Source organism: Pholcus phalangioides, unplaced genomic scaffold, assembly GCF_987345545.1.
Source record: "Pholcus phalangioides strain wild (caught in Gottingen) unplaced genomic scaffold, Ppha-v1.0 ptg000028l_1, whole genome shotgun sequence".
Classification (NCBI taxonomy): Eukaryota; Metazoa; Arthropoda; class Arachnida; order Araneae; family Pholcidae; genus Pholcus; species Pholcus phalangioides.
This window is the reverse complement of record NW_028301618.1, coordinates 637,775-658,243: the sequence shown is the minus strand read 5'-3', so window position 1 is coordinate 658,243 and position 20,469 is coordinate 637,775. Positions and strand designations below refer to the sequence as shown.

Below are 20,469 nucleotides of genomic sequence, written 5' to 3'. Positions count from 1 at the left end.
CACCACATATTTTCATTGCATTACAATGTGACACTAAGGTTTCCCTGATTTAAAAAAAAAAACAAATAATTTTATGTTTAAAGCCTTGCCCTAATTGCTGATTCAAAGTAGATATCATTGGGCTTTTGACTTGACTTTTCGTATTTAAATTTTGAGTTTTCTCTTTTTTTACCAACACAGACATTTTTATTATTTCAGATTTAAAGTATTAAGCAGCATCGTGAAAGTCAGAAACATGTCCACAAATTGTGCCAGAAACCATCTTGTCAATAGAATGTTTTATTTAGTTGATGCTGAATGACCCTTTGGTTGTACATCAAGTGAATGGGATGTCTGCACCATATGTGTATTACTGCCACCATGCATTAACTTTAATTGCGGGGGGGGGGGGGGGGGCTCTCGTGAATAAAACCACTTTACAATAAAAATGTTAATCCATGAATTTAATTTGGGTTTGGCAACCTTTCATGTTGCATAAAGAGACTTTTAGTGTTTATATTTTTTGCTTGTTTGTAGTTTATTCATTGATGTTTAAATTTGAGCAATTAGGAGAAAAAAAACCATTCTTAATAATTAACATTTGTTTTAATTAAGCAATCAGTTAATTAATAAAAATCTGATTAAAATCAAAAATCTAATTTTTTTTAATTTTTAAAAAAAGTTTTTTCATACCTTGATTATGAATCAATGTTAAAATCATGTCTGGCCTGCCAAAAAAATGTTTTTTGGCCCGCTTCTAAAAAAAGCTTGCCTATCACAGGTCTGGCGTCCCTGAAGTTATAGAAATACCACTAATAGATTAATACTACTGCTGTGTTTATGAAAGTCAACTGAAGTTTCATTATAGCATTTATTAATGTATTTTTCTTTTAGGTGAGGAGAAGAAATTAAGAGTTCTTCAGGATTTGAGTGTTGAATTAGAGGTTAGTTTTTTTTTAATGCTTATACAACTCTTTGTATCCTTGAATTTAATATATCTAGTTATTAGATCACTATATTGATATATTTTTTATGAATCCAATGAACGTTCACTTTTTTTAGATTAGGTTTTAAAAATGTTGACTAGTATGATTTTGAATCGTTTCATGTGAAACTTTTCAGTATTTTTAAATTTCATTAAATGTCATTTCCATTTCCAGACAATACTTGCGAATCCTCACTATCCAGCGTTTCTTGATCCCACTGTTCAAGTCTTCTTGCGAATACTCAAAGATGGAGAAAATTGCTTCATTGCAGAGCATCCGCTTCAGGTAATTATGGATGCGTATGTGGTTGATTATAGCTTTCTCAAGTCACCACGAGTATCAATAAGTTGTTTAATCTTGTTTTGTTAATTTCTTAAATGTTTCAGCACAATTATCAGGCATTGAAACATTTGTTTTCACATTTGATTTTAAAAACTGCTTTTGAAATTTCTAAATAAGGTCTTTTTAGATTTATTCCATTAATATCTACCCGCTTCTAAGAGACTTATGGACAATGCTTAGAACTAATCATGTTCTTAAGTAAAAATAAGCTTTGAGTCTTCCTTCTGTTTAGATTTTGTTTCAACTTTTCTCTTCCGAATTAAATTTTGTCAGTTTACCAGTTTTAGTTTCTTGAAACCCACTTTTTACCCCTTATTCCTGTAATTATGTGATCAAAGGCTGCTAATAAAATGGGATTTTGAAGACATTTTATTGCCAAATGTTAACATCAATTTAAGATGTCCCATAGCACCAAATATTTCACTTTATGATTTGAAATGTCCATAAAAAATTGTGTAAGTCTGAGAATAGCTCTACAATTGTTATGGTGAACATGATTGTAATTCACAAATCTGTTTTGAATTTTTCCATAGCAAAGGCGTAAACTGATTTTGGAGCTTATTCATCGCTTTCCAGCAAATGATCACCTGCGCAAACATTCCAAAGATATCTTGAGTGTCATGTTCAGACTGCTGAAGGCAAGTTTGTTTTTGTGTAATGTAACTTTTTTTCGTAGCTTTTTATTATGCAACATATGAATGATGCTATAGTTGTATGAATATATTGTTTTATAGGTGGAAAATGAAGAAAATGTTCTGGTTTGCCTGCGTATAATTATAGAACTTCACAAGAACTTCAGACCTGACTTCAGTCCAGAGGCAAGACTTTAAAAATTGTTTTCTTTGTGCATCTTTAATAACATCATTTTATTTGCTGAATATTATGCATACCTGATTTCGTGCATCTAGCAGTCAGCAATCAAACTGTTTGTCGTTCACTCTCTTCCGAACTGTAATTTTTTTCGAAAACCAGACAAAGCACAAACAAGGTTTGTATGGGTCAGAGGAAACCTGGAAAAGTTAGGGGTAAAATATTTTATTAAAAAAAGTCGAGGGAAAACAGGAAAATGACCCATTTTTGTTCTAAAACCTGGAAATTTCGGATGACCTGGAAAATCATTTCCCTGAACAGATTGTCGTCTGATCAGGGAAAAAAGAACAATTAATTAAAATCATAAGAGAAAATTCCCTCATAAAAAAAATTCTGAAAAATTGTTAATATTGATAGTTTGTAAAATATCACAATGTATCTAAAAAACTAGATACGTCCGAGGAGGAATGAAGATTTTATATGTCTATGTGGAAAAGCGTATTGCTGCGACCTTATTATAACTACTTCTTGTATTTACGTAAACATTGTAGCTACGCATCATAAAAAGTCATGGGTACAAAGCTCAGTCGCAATAATTTTGTAATTTGACTTCAGTTAGAAATGGCGGATAACCCGTGTGGTTTTTTTTTTTTTTTGAAACTGATGTATGGTAGGAAAACTGTTTTGTATCTTGTGTGGGTGGATAAGAACATGAAAATCTTCAGTAGTCTGATTGGATCGAAGGAGTCAAAAATGATCTATATAAAGCGTGGCATCAGCTTTGCAGCGAAATGCTCAATTTCAGCAACATGGACCGATAAGCTATTCAGAGCCATGCTGAGCATGTGAAATCAGGAGTTTAGTAAACACCCCCCCCCCCCTTCCAGATTGCTGGACTTCTCTTCTAGCGCTTACGTGAGTGCAAGCCAACTGCAAAGAATTGTGATGCAGTGAAACCAACTATGTCTGACTAAATTATGTCGCAAAGGAAACAACAATAAAGGCTTAAATCTTGTGGGCATTGAAATTGCAGAAAGGGAAAATCTTTTATTCCTTAATTGTCTCATTTTCCCATCGATCGGGTGTATTTGAAAAGCAGAAATGCATGTATAAAAAAATGTAATTAATAATCTATGGTTGTGTGTTATGATATTGTAATTAACATTATTAGTGTTATAATTAATATAAATAATTTTATAACACCATTAATTTGTTAATCTTTATTAATTATCAAATTTTTGATTTAAAAAAAAAAAAACCTGGAATTTTTTGAAAATGCGACTGGAAAGTCAGGGAAATTTTTTTGCACGAAAATGTGTATAAACCCAGCTCAAGATCTGATAAGAGATATGACATTTTTGTCATCTGGTCTCACTGGTGTCATTTCTACACCTGTAATTTTATGTGTAACACCAGACTTCAGGGGATGATTAGACCCGAGTGCATGAACACCAGGACTCTGCCACACTTATCCCATTGCAAAAATCTCTTCCAGCTCAGCTTTGTGGCAGTCATTTAGTGATGTCAATCATGGTCAGCGTTCAAAATCATTGGTAGATCTGCTGGTCAGAGACCACTGATTAAACAATCGGACCCCTGAGAAAAGAATTGTGGTGGTCTGCGGGACCAGTGGCAGAAAACTTAGCGCTTCCCGCTGTGATACATTAATCGAGGAAGAATCTCCTATGGGGAAAATCACCGATCTGCAGTGCACTTTTATGGCTTTTTGCACCCCTCTCCCAGTGGTATCTTTTTAAATGCTAATATATTTGGGGAAATTAATTATAATTAATAGTTACTATTTAGAAAACATTTTGTTTAGCGGACCAATCATGATGTGAGGACAAGCAGGTTCATGTAACCAGTGACTTTTATTTTTCAATTCTAATACTGGTGATACTCTCAAATACAGTAAAACCTCCTCTTCTGCAGACACCAGCAGTACAAAAATTTAGACCGAAAAAAAGAGGTATGACCACAAATAAGGAAGGAGAGGTTCCTATCGAAATCTTTGAAATATATTTTGAACTAAACCCAGTTTTAATGACATAACTAGTTTCACAATTTCTAAATTATGTGCAGTTGTCCTGCCGCATCCAGAAAAATGTCCTGAGAAAGTTTTTGTTAAAATGCTGAAGCTATATATAGGCCACAGTATTTTCTTTTTAAGGTCTAGTAAAACTGATTAGCAATTGAATAAAACTTAATTTTGTACGTTTACTGTACCATTCAAGTTCCTTTGAAATTTTATAATACTGATTAAACATTATCTTTAGAGATGAAAGTACTATTCGTTAACCGAAAGAAAACATACAGAATCATTATAATTAACTTTATTTACTATTAAACGTAGTACCCAAAAGTTATGAAAAAATTCATAATTCCTAGAAGTTGTATTGAATGGGCAGTGGGTTTGGATGAGCTGCAATAGCTAAAAGTTTACTTAGAGGCTGTATGATTTTTATTACGGGAAATTTGTGTGTAATTACAGGATAAGGAATATCTGAACAAAAAATTTTAGTGTCTGTACGGGAGTGTTAACGAAATGAAATGATTGATGGAAATAGTGTCCATGACCGTACCCTAGGGTTACGGTTAGGCAGGGACTCTAAATGTGTTATTTAAATAGCGTTTTTCCTGGAAAGTTATAGTTTGGCCATAACAGAGGGATGAATGCGTTTGCAGGATTTCAGTTAAGGGTTTTACTGTAATTCAATACGTAGCTAGAAGGGGGCCTAAATAATGTAGCTTCAAGAAATTTAAAGGTTGTTTTTCAAGGGAAAGTTATGGCAATGAAATCGCTAAAGCTTCATTTTCACTCCCTCAGTAATTTCAACATTGAACCATCTTTTTTTTTTAAATAAAAATTTAAAGTTATTCAGTCTGTATATTTCACTTTTCATTGGAAGTGATGAAATCTTGTCCTGATGTGACTCCTGTTTAGAATCCATCTCAAAATGAGAAGGAATCGACAGTTGAGTTCATGTGATAATCGTGCTGATAAGATCTGATCCATTTAATTCAGATTCAAATCGTTTTTCATACAATATATATAATTCATATAGTATTTTACCAAACATAAATGTGGTATATGTAAACTCGTACCTTCTTTCGCTTGCATAGACCCAGCAGCATTCTTTAAAGCAGACGTCTTCAATGTACGACCAGCCAGTCATTTTGAAAAATAATTATACGGTAATAGAGTAACATACGTGTATTTACTCGTATAACAGGGAGATGTCACATATAAAACGAGGTATGATTTTAGAGTGATGTGAAAGGGTGATTCGGCAAAAGGAATGTAACATTTATTCCTTGATCGTTAGCAGAGAATATTGTCGCATATAAGAAAAATGCTTGATTGCCAATAAATTTTTATATTTAATATAAACCTCTCATTACTTTGATTGAGAATCGGACACCTTTCAATGAATAAATTTTTTTGGTGCAATGCGAGAGATGTTGAATTTTTCCTTTATTTTTTCAATGTGGTTTTCCATTTAGATTCAAGATTTCTTGTTATTCGTGAAAAACATTTACAAGAAGTTGCCTCATCATTTGAATAAGATATTTGACCCGAGGTCGCCTTTACTCGTCAAAGACCTTGCAGTCATCAATCTCGAAGCAATGTTGAGCGAGACATTCACTACCACAAGCGTTCAAGTCGAGAAAAAAGATACTGATGACAAGTCTGGCAAGAAAGATAAGGAAAAAGAAGCTACCATGAATCAGGTAAGGCCATTTTTTTTACTCAGTTAAAATTAACCTGACTTGCTAATAACATAAATATTAAGGATTTTCATATATATCCCGAGTTTTCCTATTAATAGAGCTGCCAACTGTTATGAATTGTCCATAGTTTCTACGGACAACAGCCCTGAACTATGGAGCTATGGAAGATACTCTCAATATTACGGAAATCTTTCTCTTTAAATATGTACTTTTGTTAAAGAAATTAGTCCAAGTTTCTTGCGGTATTTTATTAATTTGTATCTTTGAAATCGCAAACATCCTTATAGATCTTTACCATAATGTTAAATTTGTATACACTTGAGAGTTCAAGAGAAGACTAACTCTGACTGAAAAAGGGTCTGTGATCGAATCGACATACCATTTGCCATTAATAGGAGTTGACAGAATATTTGGGCTGAAATAAAAGGAATACAGTGACTATCTCACAATCAAGGCTGATGCTAGAGCATGACAATGAGCTAATAACAAGTCTAATATCGGAACTTGCAAATCAGGAAATCTGGAAAGTACATGGAATATGTGAATTCCATCCTCCCAAGGGGTCCCGTGATTATGTGCTGGTCCTCGCATCTGGTAAAGGGTTCTGAATCCACGATGACTGGATTCAACGCCCAGATCAACAGTATTTAGAGTGAGGACAAATTGCTGTCCTTATGTGTTACCAAGGCATGAAAGATTCGTTAAAAGGAAATCGCGAGAAAAACGTTGAATGACAACTTTGTGATGGTTTTAGTACTCGTACAAGAAATGTTAATTTTTTTACAGTAGAAACTTTATAACGGACACCTGTGTGACAAAATTTTGTTGGTTAACGGGAGTGCTTGTAGATTATATAATCTATATATATAAAATTAGTTTTATGTGTTCTCTGTATACAAATCTACAGTTTTACATCTATCGTGTTTAAATTTTACATATACAGTCGAATTCAGTTATAACAAATTCCTAGAGACAGGAGAAATCACTTCGTTATAAAGCATTTCCAAGTTTTCATATTGTTCCTATGTCAACTTATCTGAGGCATTAGAAAAGTGTTTGCTAAAACAATTTTTTTTTTCGCTATAATGCTATTCGTTAAAATGGGATTCGACTGTATATCAAACAGGACTTGACTTGAATAGTAGGCTACTTTAAAAGTTTGTCAGAGCTGGGCAAATGCCCGAAAAACTGTTGAGCAACAATGGTTTCTTCACCTCAACAATTTCGGAATACAAATACAATGCCACAACAGGCAAAATGCCCAACGAGGTGGCTGAGAAAAAGATTCCCATAAAAATATGGATGTCATATATTTAAAAAATACAGCAACCCAATTAAAAATGCAATTAATAAAAATTATAAACAATATATACACATGATAAAATATTATACAATGCCCATAAAGAATACTTATGGTTGTCTTATTCTAAGTATGGAAATAGCTTCTCGATTTACCCCAACATGTTTATCGTAAGAACCATTCCGCTCTGTAGGCTATAATTATATTTTTGAGTGGTTCAGCTCTCAGCTAGTGTGGACCTGGCTTCATATGTACTGATAGCATGTGGTCTGGCCTGCGGAACTTATTTCAGAAGGAATATTTCATCATAGGTACTTAGGAGCTCTGATACAAAGAAAATGGGGGGGGGGGGGTTCTAAGGGCTGTCAGACATCTGTATATATGCATGGAGTAATTATGAATTACTAAGGGACTCTTTGAACTGGGAAAAGTTGATTGGGGGAAGGGGGCTAATGTGACCTGATCCCTAAGTTTGTGCCTATTAGTTGTATTTAAGTGAAATTAAAATTTTTTTTAAAAATCAATTTTTTATTGGACTATGTTGTCATTGGGGTACCCCTGCCCCCAATGTCAAAGCTCAGCATTCATCATCACTGAGAGATTTCATGCCAATGTTGGCATGTCTGAATTAGTTTTGTAGTTCTTATCCATGCTTATTAAGAGGATGCGGATATAACAAAGTTTGCATATAATGGTATTTGTTAATGTTTTTAACTTTGTCACGAGAGGATATAACTAATTTTGATTTTTCAATTTTATATAAATTGTATTTTATAGAGAAATACTTTAAAACATCTTTTTTGAGATTGTTTTTGCTCAGCTATTTGTTAGTTGTGATGGCTGTTCTGAAGCCTAAACATAGACTGTGCTCTCGACTATATTAAATACTCTCGATAAGTTTTCCCCCCAGCCATTTATATTCACATTTAAGAATGTAGTCAGACTAATCAATCAGGAATTCGGAAAAAGGATTTTGTGCAAGTAATAAAATAATTTTTTTCATGTGCAGTTATTCACCCGTGTATCCAAAGTTTGTTTTGTTGATTTTTCTCAATTTTTATTTTCTTTTTCAGTACAATATACTGCCTCGAGCAGTGCTTTCATTGAAAGTTTTAGCCGAGCTTCCCATCATTGTGGTTCTGATGTACCAGTTATACAAAGAAAATGTTCATCAGGATGTCGCAGAATTCATACCTCTTATTATGCATACTATATCTTTGCAACCTTCAGCCGAGCATAGGTAATAATATTGCTATTTCTGTCCAATTTGAGACTTGTTCCAATATTTGAGAAAATGAGGTCGTACAAGTTTGTTTTGTTGCCTAACGTTTCAGGATGCATCCAAATTTCAACAAGGAGGTATTTGTGGACTTTATGGCAGCACAGATCAAGACCTTGTCATTTTTAGCGTACATCGTTCGGATATATCAGGTGAGGCAGCAGCAATCTGCATGTATATACACATTACCTGGTGTGGTTAAATATAGAAAGTTATTCTGCATTTTTTATTCAAATGAAGGCTAATTTTCTTAAGGTTTCATTAAATTACCATAGGATGTTTTGAAAGAAAATTCTGCTGGTCTTGCTGGGGGTATGCTGGGCCTACTTAGTCTTTGCCCGCAGGAAGTTGCTCATCTTAGAAAGGAACTTCTGATAGCTGCTAGGCATATACTAGCCACTGAATTACGTGAAAGTAAGTTTTTTCATGTTTTCTAGCATTTGTTTTGGCATGTCAGTCATTGGTATAGTATATATTCCAATGAGGTTTGAGTCTTGAAGCTCACCTTTTTTGAAAGGACATCGTTTTGTTGTGGATAAGCAATGAAATTAAATTCTACAGTTTCACTAGTGTGCTGTGTGATAGGGGTGCGTAGGTGTTGCTTTCATCACTAAGTTCATTGTAAATACATGGGTACACATCAGAGTAAAGCCTATTTTTTTATGGGACACTATATATTTTTAAAATGTGCCTGAATAGTGACTGAAGCACTTGAGTGGTTCCGAGAGATTCTTGTTCAGAAAGAATGGTTGCCAATGGCATGTGTATTGTTGAAAAACAATGTGTTTTAAAAATATAATTCTATACACATTTCAGCTATAATTTATAGTATGAATATTTTTTAATAAACAAATCACAAAAACAGACATACATACACATAGGTACAAACATAAAAATACATAAATACAAACACTTTGTGACCCCATAAGTCCTTCCATCAGGTTTAAAAGGGGTTATAATCACATGATTTTTGATGAAAGCTGAAAGAAAACAGCTTTTATAAAGATCAGACATGTTATATTGTATTTCTATTTATATATATATATATATATATATACAATTACGGTATACGTTAAAATGCTAGATTTCTCATTTTGAGTCAATCACGGTTATATAATTAAATTACGTATTATGAATATCGGTTAGTACATTACATGTAACACCATACATATACATGTATCTATCTATACATATATGCACAATCACAACCATGTTCATCTGTTCATTTTACAATTTTTTTCTCTTTTCGTACACAGAGCACAAAACTATTTTTATATCTGATTACATCGTATTTAATGAAACAGGCTTTTGTGGCCATCATATAAATTAAACTTATCAGAAAATTTTTGTGGGTTTTTTTGGCCGACGTGAAGTACAGTTTTTGTCTTTCGACGTTTCATTCGCACAAGTTGCGAACATTTTCAAAAATTGCGTAACACGGGCAAAAAAGCCACTACTTACGAGCCACTACTACTTCTCCCTGCTTGAGTCGCACTGCCTTGTCAGGATTGGTCTGTTGAGCCAGTCTGTTTTCCCCATTGGCTGAAATTTTCTTAAGGGCTCTGGATAATGCTTGGATTTCAATCTAAGTAGCATTTTTAAAATGGGAAACCAAGCACTGTTGATCTTCATTCTCTTTCTTTCTGTTGAAGCAGTTTTTGTGTTTTTGAATTTCAATCGCTTCCCTAAAAATACGTGGAAAATATCTCGTGTCATGATCAAGAGTGAACTAAAAAAAAAACACATTTTAAATATAAAATGGGTAGATTCTGGTAATGTTGAATTTTTTTAGTTGGCATCGGGAGAGACAAGGCAACAACTCTCTAAATAGGTTTTTGGACGCTGTACCAAAAGTTATTTTTTTTATTTACTTTAATAACTATGCAACTCCTTGCAACATGAATGGCATATCTTGAGTACTACACATTATTTGAATTTTTTCTAATTGGAAGTATACATCTAGGACCAACGGTTCGCCAATAAAATTTCATACACACCCTGTTACCTATGCACCATATAATAAATAATAAAAAAAAAAGTGATTGAACTTATAATGAGCTTGCTTTTAGATTAGAGATAGTCTGGATTTAGCAATTAATGCATCTGGTTGGGTACAATGCTAATTGTATGGCGATTCTGTTGCTTTTAGCAAGCAGATTTTCATGATAGCCAAGATTTAAAGAGTAATTTGAAAGGGAAACTGAAAAATTTAATATAAAAATGAGGGAATGAAAAGAATAAATGCTAGAACCATAAAACTGTTTCATTTGCCTCTAATAATATTGAGATAATACATTTGACGAGGGATAAATGTTAGTCGTGTAATTATACAAAAACCTCATAAAGTTTGTTAATGTGCAGACAGCAACAGGAGGACATGGGAAAACAAACATAAACAGACCAATATCAGAATTTTAAAAAATGGCTAATTTTCAACCTGAGTTACTTTCAAGACTCCATGAGTATTTGAAATATAGATAGCAGTACTGAAAACTCACACTAAACACCATATACACACTCACTGTTAGGTACATACTCCTGGCACAACCCAATAGGTAGTAAATTGTCTATGGCGATAGACCAAAGTTCTGCTCGGTTCGAAAGAAAGACTGTGTGAGAGAACCATCAGTGGAATTTTCTTTCCCATGTGGTGTGCTGTATTTTTTTTAGGAGGAAAATGTCAAGCAAAATACTTTAACTACCAATAAGTTTCTGGAAAAAGGTGAAAAAATATTTTATACATCAAATATTGATATCTTATGCGTAACTTAATCGCTATAAGCACTTGATTTCAAAAATATTTTTTTTCATTTGAATACAAATTTAGTAAGTGACGAGATTAATGAGCACTTTCACTCGAAACAAGTTTCTTATTATAAGTGGGTTAGACTAAATTACGTATTTGAAATAGTCATGGTAATTAATGTGTATCAAGCAATTCTTCCAGGATATATTTGTCTAGTTTGATTTTGATGTGTTTTTGTCATTTTTAGATTTTGTGGGATCATTGGAGCAGCTTTTTGATGAAAATATTCTCATTGGGTCTGGATGGACTGCATACGAGTCTTTGAGGTTGATAGTATTCAGTTTTCATTTTAAAATGATTTTTGATGGAAGTGAAATAAATGCATGTATACATTAGTACTTATTATTTGCTTTCGTGATTAAGCACCAATAGATTTGTTGGTAATTATTTTTTATTTGCAGGCCATTGGCTTATAGCACCCTTGCAGATTTGGTTCATCACGTAAGGAAGCGTTTACCTCTGAAAGATCTAGAGAAAGCTGTTACGGTTTTCTCCAAAAACGTCCATGATGAGTCACTTTTCACAACCATACAAGCTATGTCGTGTAGACTCCTCTTGAATCTTGTAGAATGTATTCGTGTGCGATCTGATCAAGAAAATGGCAATGTATGCTTTTTAAATGTATTGTTTGTAATGTCTTGAATTTTTAGGTTCTTGTACTCAATAGCTTCCACCCCCCCCCCCCTTAAAAAATTATTTGTTCATCCTTATTTGAAATATTTTTAAATTGTTTTTTAGGGAAGAGAATTGCTGATGCGGTTGTTAGAGGTTTTTGTACTGAAGTTCAAAGCTATCGCAAAGCTGCAGTTGCCAGTTCTCATCGAGAAGTGGTGAGTTTTTGCTGCATTTAAAATTCAGTCTGCCATAATGCCAATAAATGGTAGTTGTTACTTTTATTTAAAGGGGTTGCTTCCAAATAAGAAATTGATTAAAACAGTGAAAATCCCAAGTAACTATCCTCTAACGATTATTGCCTATATAATACACAGAAGAACCTTGATAATTCGACATCCCAAAAGTATATGAGCGTGTCGACTTGAGCAGATGTCAAGTTAGCAAGGTTTCATTTGATCTCTTCCCAATTTTTTAACATTTATGCCATGTACGTAATTAAGCGATTCTATTCCATCTATAAATCAACAGAAAAAAATTATGTATAATGTCTACGAAAAGTTTCTCTGCATAATCCTGAATTATGGTGAAAAAACATAAGTATTTTAACTTCAAGTTTTTATTAGATCAAAATTTCTAGCTTATTTAACCATCACTCGCTCAAAAATATCAAATATTATCCACGTTTATCTGTGACTTTCACAGGTAGTTTCCAGGTTCCAAAAATAGAAAGTGACCCTATCCCCATGGTATGAAATATTTTTGACCAACAAACGATAAAAAAGTTAAGCGAAGAATTTTCACAATATAGGAAAAAAATGTGAAAGTTTATTAACTGCCCAATCTATATATATATATATATATATATATATATATATATATATATATATATATATATATATATATATATATATATATATATATGGGAAATTTTGCAAATTAAGTTCTAGTAGTACATCATGAATTCCAGTAGACTTTAGCTGGATTTAGCTATGTTGCATCTAGTTGAGAGGTTTCTCTCCATTAAATTTAGTATTAATACTAACCATGAGAATAATCGAGTTATCTAGGTTTTACTGTGTTACTATCAAGTCCTGATGCACTTTTCATATATTCTATCTACAATGATAACTCCCGTATAATACATTTCTACAGCCCCTTGATTGTAGTATTGTTATTTACACTTTTCATTATACAGTTTGATCTCCTATAATGAACACGGATATTGTGAATTTTCACATGTAAAGAAGTTTTTATATTTTCAATGAATTTCATATTTATCTGCTTATCAAGCTGGTACAGATATAACTAAGTTCAGGTGTAACAAATATTTCCAATTTTCAGACTTTGTTATATTTTCAATATATTTCATACCATTAAAATAGATTTGCAGTAAGCAGCGAAAACACTTCACAGTTAATGAGCTCTACTATTGATCCAGTTTCGAACTTCATATTTATGATCATTGTAAAATTATTTTTTTAGTTAAAGCAATTCTTAAGGTATACTTTCAGCCGAAGTGTTTGATGTAATTCAAATTGCAAATTAGTACAATGTTGATGTTAATGTATTTTTGAGATGGGTGGGGCTGTTTTTCATTTTGGTGACAATTTTTCAAATAGAATGTTTGGCTGATGTTAACCATAGCCCCTTAGATCGAAGAATTATTGGAAATCTGTGTTTGCAGAGAATCACTTGTTAAATTTTCAACTGAATTCTAACAAATTTTGCATTCTGGATAAAAAATATAATTATATATACATAAAACAATCTCAACAAATACTGCTAATGTTTATTTCTAATGTAAAGTATTTGCAAACCAACATCTAGTTGATTGCAGTATCGTTACTTTTTCCTTGATTGTGTGTAAAGTGACCAGCTTGAATGTCTCCTCCAATTATTAGGTGTGTATACAAGAGCTCTTCCATATACTATAGTCTAAAATCAAGAATTGTTCTGTCCAGACACCATATAGGCCTACACTTGGTTTTCAAAGTGTTCCTTTACCAGGAGCCAGCAATATTATCTGGATTATATTTATTATCCAGTAGTCTTGAGAGATTGGCTTTAAAAGCTGTTTTTTTAATTACCGTATTTACTGGTGTATAAGCAGACTCCCCACTTCAGGACCCATAAAACCGCAATAAATTGAAAACCTGTGTATAAGCCGACCCCCAAAAAATCTGTGCATTTCAGAGAAAAAATTCTTACATTTTCATGTAAAATAAATAGCTTCTGGAAATTTACATTAGAAAATGATTCAAACTTTTTAATCCGTTTTTAAGTCTCCAAGCTCATGGTAATCCATCAGATCATAGGGGGTGCGGCATCTTTGTTTTTATTCTCATCTGGGCGGTCATCGTCATTTTCAAAGAGAATATCATCTTCAGTTCCGACCATCACATTGCTGATGTAACACTTTTTGAAGGATCCAATGATAATTTCGGCGGAAACAGAATTCCACGCCTCATGTACCCATTGGCACCCTAGGCTAATGTCAGGTTTCTTCGAGGCACCACATTTTGTAGTTTCTTTATCATCGGAACTCATCAATTCGATCCACAAATTCCTTAAATAGTCTTTGAGAGGCTTGTAGATGCTCACATCTAAAGGCTGTGCAATCGACATTAGGTCACCTGGTATCAAAGCTAATGATGTTTTCCATTCCTTGGCCTCTGTTGACATTATCGGTTCTGTGGGTTTGAACATATCCGATATCAATTATGCCGGTTTCTCGAACTCTGCTACAAAAATGTCTACTGATTTCGGAGGTCAATATTTTTTCATCAAAAACTGACCCGAGTATAAGCCGACCCCCCTACTTGAACAAATTTTTCCACAAAAAAACTTGTACACGAGTATATACGGTAAGTGAAATCCTAACTTCCCCCCTTCCCCAAATCAATATTTAAAACCCGCTCTTGCTGAACCTAACTTCTAAAAGTAGAGGACGTGGCATATTGCTATTGGAATAAATTGTGGAATTTGCAATGTTGAAACCATAAATCTAAATTGTAGTTTTAAAAAAATTAGGAAAATTTTTTTTAAAAATTAAAACATTTTCATAAAACAAGGACCCCCACCCTATAAAAATTCAAGCTGAAATATGCATGAAATGGTAAACTAAAAAAACAATTGACTTTTACTATCAGAATTATAAATCACAACAGTTAAGCTGTTCAAGACAACAAATACAAATTTTTTTTCTATGTATTTTATGAATACAATAACTTGCTTCATAGTAGTTAATATCACAATTTTCACGAAAAGTAATTTTTCATAATAAGAGTTAATTTTTTACATATTTTGTCAGCCGTCAGCAGCAGCAGCAAGTACAAAATTTCTCTACTATGCACCAAATAAATGTTCAGTCTCTTCCGCCGACTTCATCACAACCAACAACACCATCATCGGTTCATCCTCCTCAGATTCCTACAACTTCTGCTGCAGTTGCAGGTCCAAGTCATGCACCAGCTATTGCAGAAATCAAAACTGAACACAGGGAGGAGCCGAAAGTGACTACTTTCACTCTTGGTGGCAGTTTATCGCTGGATGCTAAGGAAGATAAAGTGAGTTTTTTTCGGTGACATTTATGATCTATGAAGATTGTGTTTAGCTTTTATTTCCTGATAGTCTGTTTATATTTAGTGAATGACTTTTTTTTCTGTTAACTATTTTTACTTTATCAAAATTTTTGAAATTTCAGCCAAAGTTTGGATTTCCTGCATCACAAGCTACTAATTACACAGTTGCAGAATGCAGAAATTTAGTCAAAACTTTAGGCTGCGGTGTGAATGCAATAACTCGTGAAATTATGGCATGCAAAGCTGTTGGAGGTAAATTTAACTTATATAATTTAAAGGAAACTTATTCTGTCAATTTTGAGTTTGTTTTCAAAATGTGCTGGAAACTTGATTTGCATTATTAGTTGTATTTTGTTTATTTAAATTGACTCCTTTTTTGTAAGTGGAACTTGCTTTAGAAACATTTAATGTTCACATTTGAACAAATGTGATAACAGAATTTTCATGCTAATTGGTTTTGCATGCTAAATCATATCCAGCTAGGTGAAATGGGTTTGGAACTAGATTCCAGCATTGTTTGTATACTGCGAAATCAATGCATCAAAGCTGAATACTTTATCTTTATCCGACTATAGTAAAGCTGAATACTATATACATATCGATCTGAATATAGAATCAACTTTTTATACAAAATTGTCACGTTTTTAAGACAAATAAATTCGAATGGTCGATGCGTTTATTATTATTTTTTTTAAGACAAAATTTTTTTGTCTTAAAAACGTGGCAATTTTGTATAAATTAAAACCAGGCAAAGTTTCTCATTTCGTGATAAGAATCAACTTGTTCCAGTTTTCTTGCAATTATGAAAGTCCCTAATCAAACATTTCTGTATAAAATAAATGATCTCCTGTTAATCTGTTTCGCACTCAAAAGTATTCATGCATACATAAAAAAATATAAATAAATATTAATTCATTCTATAAAAATTAGTTGCCTTGATGCGATACATACAGTGAATTGCATGTAAAGTAAAATTGGTTTTTGCTAACATGCTATTGACACTCGTTGCATCAATGAGAAATGCATTTATTGATCCTCTAACTTCATCGGAATATAGAAATCATGGCAAGCAAAGCAATGTTATCCGAGAAAAAAATTTTGAAGGGGTTGGTTTAGTAAAGAAAAGGGTAGTTATTTTTGTTTTTCATTAAAAAATATTTTTAAATTTAATTGAGTATTTTCACTCAACAAAATCCAGACGAGTAAAATTGAATTTTGATTCTTGAATCATGCATCCAGATGCATATTGGTAAACATTGAAGACAAGAACTTACAAACCAATTCCTCATGCTTCATCAATGTGTTACCCTTACATATCTTGAGTGACCTAGTAATGTTTGCATTGTGCCTCAAAAAAAACTTAAAAATTAAATGATTCAGACAAATATTGCAGACACTATTATTTCAGACAAATTTTGAATATTGCTCAAGCATTTCCATTCAATTCTGTAGAAACTGTTGCTGTGCCAAATAAGCAGTTCCATCCTAAAGAAACACTTGTTTTTATTCGTCTGGTCAAATATGCCTTTCTGGCTGCAGATGTGTTTACATTGGTCTATCCTATTCCTGGTCAGTCACAAGCAAGAGCTCATTCGTAAGTCTATTACATTTTTGTATTTTGTTGAAGTCAGAGAAATACATTTCTTCTATGCCATGTGTTATATTTATGGAAGTCTCAATGTGTTTCACTGTGTATATAGATGTGGATATGGAATATTGCATGAGTATCATTGTAGTTTTAGTGTTTGTGAAATTATATAGCACACTAAACTAAACTTCAGTCATTGGTTTAAGAACTGATTTTTCTGTCATTATGGGGGGAAAATAGCAAAATGAGAAAGTACAATCAAGAAAAAGTTAAAAAATAAGAGGTGGCAGATTTTTTGAAATTTATGCTGCGTTGGTACAAGGTACAGTTGAACCCTGATTTAACGTCACTATTTGTCTAGCAGAATTTTGGTTCTCTAAGGGGCTTAATATTATATAAAGTAAAAATTGAGCCTGTATAATCCCTTAGCATGGAAAATTTGTTTGCTGAAAACTTCTGGAACTAAATCATGTTACAATGGGGTAAAAGTTTCTTTTGTAGGGATGCTAAAAAAATGGGGGTTCTATTATAATTTATTTTGGGTCTGTTAGACCCAACCCAGGCAGTCGCACATTTTTTTTTCAATGTCCGTTGGAAAAATTACTGGATGAAGTTGTCATATTTCTTATGAAACTGATTTTGGTATTTACATGCTCACATTAAAAAAAATATATATTGCTAATTATATACGGGGTGATTATAAAAAAACTATCCCGACATATGGGCCCCTAACTATCATACCATTCACAGAAAGTGAATGAAATTTTGGCATAAGGTATTTTGAGGTATGCGCTCAAGAATGATATGGGAAAACAACAGTGTCACTCTAACAGTTACGGTTTCAGTGAGAAAATTTAGAAAATATCAAATGGCAACACCAAGTTTTTTGTATTGGAATGCGATCTCCATACTGAAAAACACTAAATAGCGTTGGAATGGCACCTGTAGCACGAAAATCCCTGGAGCTAGGCAAGGAAAAAGTATAAAGGACTTTGCCGTGCACCAGAGCATTAATGTTCGTTTCATTCATCGCACCGTTTCTTCGGCTGAGATCCCAGCCTGATTAGTCCTCCACAAGGTCATGTGGAAAATATGTGAAACACAATAAAATGCTTTATTTTATGCTGCTTCTGTCCTTATTGGTTGTCCTCACTTTTAGCCTATCTACCGCCGGTGATTTTCATGCTACAGTTGCCGTTCAAATGCTATTTAGGGTTTTTCACAATGGAGATCGCATTCCAATACAAAAAACTTGGTGTTGCCATTTGATATTTTCTAAATTTTCTCACTGTAAACGTAACTGTTAGAGTGACACTGTTGTTTTCCATATCATTCTTGAGCGCATACATCAAAATACCTTATGTCAAAATTTCATTCAGTTTCTGTGAATGGTATGATAGTTAGGGGCCCATATGTCGGGATAGTTTTTTTATAATCACCCTGTATATTGATCTAACAGTGAGAATATTTAGTATGCATTAATCAAAAATTTGTATCATTAAACAAGTTTGTCTTGAAGTTGGGCTGTATTTGATTGAGAATTTATTAATTGAATATTAATTTTTATTGCTTGTAGTTTTCAAACAGTTCGTTCAAAAGATGAAAAAGAAGTTCTTGATCAAATAGCCAATTTGGTAAGTTGACATGCTCATTCAAATAATTAATTCATGGTAATTTTTTTAAATGAAAACATCAGTTCTCCAGTAAAATCCACAATTCATTGTTTTGCTTTAATTAAAACATTAAGAAAATTATATTGGAATGGTTTTTTTTTATATTCACCGCTGTATAAATTCTCATTAAGGAAATGACATCAGTTGGCTTGAGCTTTGCACTTTTTTCTGAACACAATTTCAATTTTCACATTACTAGTTTTTTTTTTGAAACCAAATATTTACTTGAAAATCTTGTAAAATGCTCAGAATTTTTAAAAAAAATTTCAATAAAATTTATTTCAATTTTGTGCAGTAACTTTCGTAATCCATTAGAGAATATTTTTTGAAATACAAATCAATTCAGAAAATACATCAGTGCAGGCACCACAAGCTTCCAAAATTATACAGGGTGTTTAAAAAAATCATAAGTATTCAGCTTTTAATCCATTTTGATCGAATAATGTATAGGTAAAAAGAGGGAAATCTCTAGTTTCACGCAGTTGCCGACAGGTAGCGCTAACACTTCCTTCGACTGCACAACAAATAGTTTTGTGTTATAAGCTTTGTGAAGTGAGTCCATAACAACTGTTCAGCATGCATTTTGTTAACAATACCCTGGTGTTGAACTTCCTACGACTCACGAGCATCAAGCAATGGTATAAATAGTTCCAAGACACAGGTTGTCTGTGTAAAGGGAAATCCCTTGGCCATCCGCATGTCAGACAAAAATGTAGAGCGTATCTGACAGCTTCGCACATAGTCTACAGAAATTCACTTGCAGTGGATGCGAACATGCTCACAAAAGTTTAGGACGAATTTGACTACCGTATAGACATATGCTGTGAATCCCAAGGTGGGCATATTGAGCACCTTCAATATAAAACTAATCTTAAGTGTCGATGTGTTCAATATTTTTCGTAATATACGTATTTCAAATTGGGTGGTGGTTTTTGAAACACCCTGTATTTTAAAAAACCTAAGCACAGGAGGAAAACATTGAAAAATTAAATATTAAAAAAATATGAAAATCTTAATGCATTTCGACACGTGGGTGCAGTCTTCAGAGGATAAATATAATCACATACTATCTCACTGATTGGGAATCCCACTTGGGTTGTTACCAAATCTTAACCCCCAGTTACGTAGCGAGAAAATATGCCTGTTTGAGTCATACATTGTGGTCAAAATGAATCTGAGAGCCTGGATGCAATTCTAATGCAACATTCTAATTGGCTGCTTACGAAATGGAATATTTGATAGATCTCCACATGCCCCTGCTTGCTTTCAAAGAATATTCGAATAGAACCAATCGAATAACTCTATTTTTTAAGCAACCAATCAGAACGTTGCATTAGACTTATGTAGGCTGTCAGCTTCATTCTGACCATGAGGGGGTCATTCAAGTATTACAGCAGCATCAGGGGGGGGGATTTCGGATTTGCTGACTTTTGATGACGAGGGGGAGGGGGGTTTGAAGGTTGCTTACGTCGTCAACCACCCTTTTTGAAGATATGAAATATTCTAGGGGGGTGTCAGTGTTTTGGTGACAAGGGGGAGGGGGGGTCAAAAATGGCTAAAAATCTGCTTACGTAGTATTCGAATGGCCTCTGATGTATGACTCAAATGGACATATTTTTCCACTGAGCAACCGGAAGTTTAGATTCATAACCGACCCAAGTAGGATCCATGGTCAGCACGGTAGTACATGGTTATATTTATTCATTAAAGACAACACCCATAGTATCAAAATGTATTAGGATTTTCGTACTTTTCTTGTATTTGTCTTTGTTGCTTTC

At 33.3% G+C, this 20,469-nt stretch overlaps 1 protein-coding gene across 1 annotated transcript in view; it reads left to right on the top strand.

Moving 5' to 3' along the window:
- Nipped-A (Transcription-associated protein Nipped-A) overlaps window positions 1-20,469 on the top strand; it is an 86,744-nt gene that overhangs the window by 7,169 nt on the left and 59,106 nt on the right. The window contains exons 3-17 of the mRNA XM_089252214.1: window positions 874-923; window positions 1,140-1,250; window positions 1,841-1,945; window positions 2,042-2,125; window positions 5,622-5,849; window positions 8,223-8,389; window positions 8,484-8,580; window positions 8,704-8,842; window positions 11,422-11,500; window positions 11,636-11,840; window positions 11,973-12,064; window positions 15,160-15,415; window positions 15,553-15,682; window positions 16,883-17,024; window positions 18,595-18,652. Of these exons, the coding sequence (XP_089108340.1) occupies window positions 874-923; window positions 1,140-1,250; window positions 1,841-1,945; window positions 2,042-2,125; window positions 5,622-5,849; window positions 8,223-8,389; window positions 8,484-8,580; window positions 8,704-8,842; window positions 11,422-11,500; window positions 11,636-11,840; window positions 11,973-12,064; window positions 15,160-15,415; window positions 15,553-15,682; window positions 16,883-17,024; window positions 18,595-18,652 (1,943 nt within the window). The remainder of the gene's footprint in view (window positions 1-873; window positions 924-1,139; window positions 1,251-1,840; window positions 1,946-2,041; window positions 2,126-5,621; window positions 5,850-8,222; window positions 8,390-8,483; window positions 8,581-8,703; window positions 8,843-11,421; window positions 11,501-11,635; window positions 11,841-11,972; window positions 12,065-15,159; window positions 15,416-15,552; window positions 15,683-16,882; window positions 17,025-18,594; window positions 18,653-20,469) is intronic.